The sequence below is a fragment of the Mauremys mutica genome, chromosome 20 (assembly GCF_020497125.1).
Source record: "Mauremys mutica isolate MM-2020 ecotype Southern chromosome 20, ASM2049712v1, whole genome shotgun sequence".
Taxonomy (NCBI): domain Eukaryota; kingdom Metazoa; phylum Chordata; order Testudines; family Geoemydidae; genus Mauremys; species Mauremys mutica.
In genome coordinates this window covers 22,391,953-22,397,461 of record NC_059091.1, presented here as the reverse complement: position 1 = coordinate 22,397,461, position 5,509 = coordinate 22,391,953, and the positions used below count along the sequence as shown (strand labels likewise).

General features: G+C 54.9%; 1 protein-coding gene and 1 non-coding gene across 2 annotated transcripts; one reads left to right on the top strand and one right to left on the bottom strand.

Moving 5' to 3' along the window:
- The first annotated feature begins 554 nt into the window (after positions 1 to 554).
- Positions 555 to 5,078, top strand: ELOF1 (elongation factor 1). The gene is made up of 4 exons (XM_044994932.1): positions 555 to 675; positions 1,584 to 1,699; positions 3,694 to 3,764; positions 4,954 to 5,078. The coding sequence occupies exons 2-4, from the start codon at positions 1,584 to 1,586 to the stop codon at positions 5,016 to 5,018; spliced, it is 252 nt and encodes an 83-aa protein (XP_044850867.1). The 5' UTR covers positions 555 to 675; the 3' UTR covers positions 5,019 to 5,078.
- Positions 3,844 to 4,007, bottom strand: LOC123354123. Its single transcript, XR_006574621.1, has one exon. It is a non-coding gene; the product is annotated as a U1 spliceosomal RNA (small nuclear RNA).
- Positions 5,079 to 5,509: the final 431 nt, after the last annotated feature.

The following is a 5,509-nucleotide window of genomic DNA, read 5'->3' as shown; positions in this document are numbered from 1 at the left end:
AGGGAGGGATCAGAGCGGGGGCTGCTGAGCGCTGGGGATCCCCAGGCCCTGCGAGGGGCGGGGGGTGAACCCCGGGGCCCTGGCCAGAGCCTGGCCGGGGGGGGGTCTGTTCTGCCCCCCCCCGTTCCTGGCTGGGGGGGGGCGGGGGCAGCCCCCCCCCGAAAGCAGAATGGGCCCCGGGGGGGGGCGATCTGTGCTGGGGGGGCCCCACCGGGGGGTCCCACCGGGGGGGTCCCACCCTCGTTTCCTTTGCTGGGGGGGAACCACAGTCCGGCCGCTCGCGTGGCGCCCCCCAGACTCGGGCTCGGGGGGGGAGGGGAGGGGACACCCCGCCCCAGGGCCCAGCGGGGCTCCCCACCCCCAGGGCCCCGGTCCCTGGTGAGGCGCCTCCTGCCCCGGGACCCCCCAGCCCTCGGGCCCCCCCCGGCCACCATCTTGGAACTATCCAGAGCGTCGAGCGGCCACTTCCGGTTCTGGCGGCCTCCCCCCCCCTCGCTCTCTGACCTCATTTCCTCCGGCCGCTGCTGTCAATCATTCCGCCTTCCGCGCGCCCGGCCCGAGGCCAGCCAATGGCTGCCGGCGGGGTGGGCGGGGCGAGCGTGTTTCTCTTCCGGGTCGGCGCAGGAAGTGCCGGTCGCGGTGAGAAACGCGGCCGGGGCGGGCGGCAGGAGACAGGTGAGGCGGCTCCTGCCCCCGCCCCCCCCTCGCCGCCTGCTCGGAGCCCGGGGGGGGGGGCGCTGGGCCCCTATCCCCTGGGGGGGCTCATGTACTTGTGGGGGGGGACAATCCCCGGGGGGGGGGCTCCTGTACCGGGGGGGGGGGCGCTGGGCTCCTGTGATCTGTACCTGGGGGGGGGCCCAGTACCTGGGGGGGGGGGCGCTGGGCTCCTGTGATCTGTACCTGGGGGGGGGCCCTGTCCCTGGGGGGGGGCGCTGGGCTCCTGTGATCTGTCCCTGGGGGGGGGGGCGCTGGGCTCCTGTACCTGGGGGGGGGCGCTGGGCTCCTGTGATCTGTCCCTGGGGGGGGGGCGCTGGGCTCCTGTACCTGGGGGGGGGGCGCTGGGCTCCTGTGATCTGTCCCTGGGGGGGGGCGCTGGGCTCCTGTGCCCTGTAGCTGGGGGCGCTGGGCCCTGTCCCTGGGGGGGGGGGGCGCTGGGCTCCTGTACCTGGGGGGGGGGGCGCTGGGCTCCTGTGCCCTGTAGCCGGGGGGAGGGGTGTGTTGAGCCCACGTTTCTGTGGTGGGGGCTGGGCTCTTGCTCCCCTGCCTCTGGCTGGAAGGGGAGGCTGTGGCTCAAGCTGCGGGGGGTGTTTATGTTGGGGAGGAGGGTTCAGGAGCCCTCCCCCAGTTCCTAGGCGATGCTGGATGATGCCCCACCAGCTGTGATAATGGGGGGGGTGGTTTAAATCCAGACCCAGAGACCCGCTCTGCCCCCATCTCCTTGTAGCCCCACGTGCTCATTCCTGGGCGCCCTAGAGCGGTGGGTGAGGTGTGGGGGATGAAGGAGAAAGGGGGAGTCACGCGTGATGCCCCCTGGCCCTCACAGGACTGACGCTTTCCCTCTCCTCTGTCCCTTACCCGCAAAGATGGGCCGCAGGAAGTCAAAGCGGAAGCCCCCACCCAAGAAGAAGATGACGGGCACCCTGGAGACGCAGTTCACCTGCCCCTTCTGTAACCACGAGAAGTCCTGTGACGTCAAAATGTAAGGGGGGGGGCTGGAGGGGCCTCTCTGGTTCTAATGGCGGGGGCGCAGCCAGCTGAGCTGCCGTGTTAGTGCTCATTAGGGTACGCTTATGGGGGGCTGTTGTTCCTTGGGGTGCAGGGGATGAGCTGATTCCTACTTGGAGCTGGATCAGGAAGTCCCCACACCGTGGGGTTCGGTGGGTTACTGGGAGAATGTCACTCATTCTTTGAAACCTCTTCTGCTGGCTGCTGCTGGAGACAGGACGCTAGGTTGTTGGCTTGGCTCAGTATGACAGAGGGAGGAGACTGGGCCAGATCAGCCCATTGGTTTGATCCAGTATGGCAGCAAGGGACAAAACAGGGCAGATATTAATACCTAGCTCTTATAGGGAGGCTAGAGCACTGGGCCAGGACTCCAGATATGTTGGTTCTATTTCTGGCTCTGCCACTGGTCTGCTGGGTGACTGTGGGCATGTCACTTTAACCTCCATCTGCCTCAGTTTCCCCATCTGTAAAATGGGAATAATATCAGCCTCCTTGGTAAAGTGCTTTGAGATCTGTGGATGAAAAGCGCTAGATAAGAGCCAGGGGTGGTGGTATTATTATTATTATAGCACTTTTCATCAGTAGATTGATGAGCCTGTTTGTCAGATCTGGCATGGTAAGGAAGGGGAATGCTACTGGGTAAACTGGGCCCCTTGGTCTCTTCCGACTGGAGATGGAAGCCATGTGAGAAGGGGTTCATTTGGTTTGATCTGGCCCAGGTAGAGGGTGGGATACAGGGCTAGACTGGCCCGTTGGCGTGGTATAGCCTATGTTTGTGACAAGAGCCATATGAAAGCATTTCAGTAATTAAGCAACTTATTTTTTAAATCATGCAAGTGAGCAACAGACTTAGCAACACAGTCAGGGCATTTGGGTTTTTGCTATTTCCCCATCAGCAGGTCATACTGAAGCCTGGCTCTGCATATCCTGCATTGTGTCCATAAAAGTAGTAGGAAAGTGCAGCAAGATTTCCCTAAAAGAACAGGAGGACTTGTGGCACCTTAGAGACTAACAAATTTATTTCAGCATGAGCTTTCGTGAGCTACAGCTCGCGTCTTCGGATGCATAGACTGGAACACACAGACAGGAGATATTTATTCATACAGAGAATATTCCCCTATGTTAAGTTCTCCTCACACCTTCTATGGGCCATCTTAATTATCACTTCAAAAGTTTTTTTTCCTCCTGCTGATGATAGCTCATCTCAATTGATTAGACTCTTCCTGTTGGTATGCATACTTTCACCTTTTCATGTTCTCTGTATGTATAAATATCTCCTGTCTGTGTGTTCCATTCTATGCATCCGAAGAAGTGAGCTGTAGCTCACAAAAGCTTATGCTGAAATAAATTTGTTAGTCTCTAAGGTGCCACAAGTCCTCCTGTTCTTTTTGCGGATACAGACTAACACGGTTGCTACTCTGAAACCTGTCAAGATTTCCCTATTAGGAATTTTTTTCCTAACCTATGTCCCCTGTTTTCTTGTATTTGAGCGTATAATGAACCACACTGGAACTCAGGTTTGTACCATCTCAAATGCCTTCCCCTCACCCTTCGGAGCAGGCAAATGGTTTGCACCTTTTTATGTTTATCTTTTAGCCTAATGCCTACATGTTTAGTTCTCTTAAGTTCTCATAAATCCTGAGACAGAACATGGTCCATTGGTTAAAGCAGAAGACTAGGAGTCAGGACTCCTGGGTTCTTTTTCCAGCTCTTGCAACCGACTTGCTTTGTGATCACGTTGGGCAAGTTGCGTCCCTTCCATTCGCTCGTTTCCCTGTCAGTAAAATGTGAATAACTTAGTAGCTCTGGGGTTGTGATGCTTAATTTGTTAATGCCGCGTTTTGTTTCAGTGGGTGCAAAGTCAATTTCTCTAACCACTTGCTCTCGTTTGTTTGCTCTTTGAACTTCCATTCCTCTTGCTCCTTGGAAATATTGGCTATTGTTGGAATCTTGTTTTCTATGTTCCAGGGACCGGGCTCGGAACACTGGCGTAATATCATGTACTGTGTGTCTGGAAGAATTTCAGACTCCCATAACGTGTATCCTTTGCACTTCTCATGACTGAAGCAGGGTATCTTTACTGTAGTTGTTTTTTTCCCTTTTTTTTTTTTTTAATGCCAGGGGAAAGCATGAACGCAGTCCCCCACTACCACAAATTATGCAGTCGAGTTTCCTGCATTTGGGGAAATGGCAGGGGTCAGCACACCCCCAGTGCAATGGATGAGCCTCACCATGGGAAAACCACCTTCCCAATCATGGTATCTCCCCTACCAGGAGGGAAATGTATTTCCAGTGCAGTTCTGCTTCAGCCACAGAGGTCTTGGAGTTCAGGTTTTGCTGAGCTCCCAGAACTTTGCCGACGTGAAGTATCCAAGTGCCTGCAAAATTAGAACCTGCTCTGGTTGTAGTCAGCAGCGGCCAACTCCTGAGATCCCCGGCTGGGGTTAGGTGCTTTCCACTGGGCTAGAGCACAGATTCTTGTGGTACCTTGGCACTTCCTGTTCCAGCCCGGGATGGAAACTGGAAGCAAAGAGACAGCAGCTAAAATAACTGACAGTCACACAGTCGTGCTCATAGATTCCAAGGCCAGAAGGGACCATTGTGACCGTCTAGTCTGACCTGGATAATGCAGGTCATAGGAGTTCCCCGAAATAGTTTTGTTCGAACTAGAGCAGGTCTTTTAGGAAAACATCCAGTCTTGATCCTGTCGGTGACGCAAGGAAAAAAAACTTGGGTGGTGCATGTAGTTGTTAGGAGCTGCGTCCAGAAGCACATGTTAAAAAAAAAATAGAATTAACTTCCCATCTTGCTTTCACGTGTTGGCCTTTATCATCCTGCAGCAGCAGGAGACGATTGCTTGGCTAGCATGTTCTTAGTCCATGTCCGCACCAGGGTCAGAATCGTGGTTGGTATGACAGGGAGTTACATGTTAGCAAGGCTGGCTGCTAACTTCACCCTGTAGGTGCCTTGTGGGGATAATGATACTTGCCTCCCTTCAGAAGGTGCTTTGAGATGTACGGATGAAAAGTGCAAGGCCGGGACAGAGTGGCGGTGCCGTTTGTCCCACGGTGCTGTCACAAAGGGCCAGCAGACCGGTGTCCCGGGGAAGAGTCGGAAAGGTGTGAAAAAAAAGTCCTAAGCTCCCAGTGCAAGACGCACTCCGTGCTTCGGGGGAGGTGGTGGTGGTGGTGGTCTGGTGTCATCGTCCTTGACCTTTGATCCTCTCAGATCTTTCCGAACCGGTGGACGTGTACAGTGACTGGATAGACGCTTGCGAGGCGGCCAACCAGTAGCAGCAACTGGGCAGGGAGCTCATTTGTGCTAATTCTGGATATTACAGTATTTTGTATGTGGAAAAAAATGTGCTAGTTCCGTACCATGAGACAATCGGGGGCTTTGGAGAAGGTGGCTGGGTTTTTTATTAGCTTTTCCATCCAAGGATCTTTTTATAGCTGTTGTTCCTTTTTGTGAATTACCCTGAGGCCAATTTAGCCCCATGCACTTTTCATCAGTGTAACACTGTTAAGGGACAATTTGGAAATGCTGCTCTAGTTAAGGGGGGGGGGGGAGGAGGAGAGGAGCATTTTGTTTTGCTCAGCCCAGCAGTTTGAAAGTTCACAAGATAAGAAACGACTTGTCACCATGATTAACTGACAACAGTTAATAAAAAGTCCGTGGCTAATCCTAGCCTGGCCAAGCAGTGTCCTTTCGCAAGGCTGGCTGGATCCCTGTTGGAATAGGCTTTATCTTGGCCTCCACCCTGCTTTGAGTAACAGTTGAAACG

Excerpts from the sequence above, each read along its gene's own strand:
- ELOF1 (XM_044994932.1), top strand. The coding sequence starts at position 1,584 with ATGGGCCGCAGGAAGTCAAAGCGGAAGCCCCCACCCAAGAAGAAGATG. Across the intron at positions 1,700-3,693 it reads AAGTCCTGTGACGTCAAAAT|GGACCGGGCTCGGAACACTG; the intron begins GTAAGGGGGGGG and ends TCTATGTTCCAG. Across the intron at positions 3,765-4,953 it reads ATTTCAGACTCCCATAACGT|ATCTTTCCGAACCGGTGGAC; the intron begins GTATCCTTTGCA and ends TGATCCTCTCAG.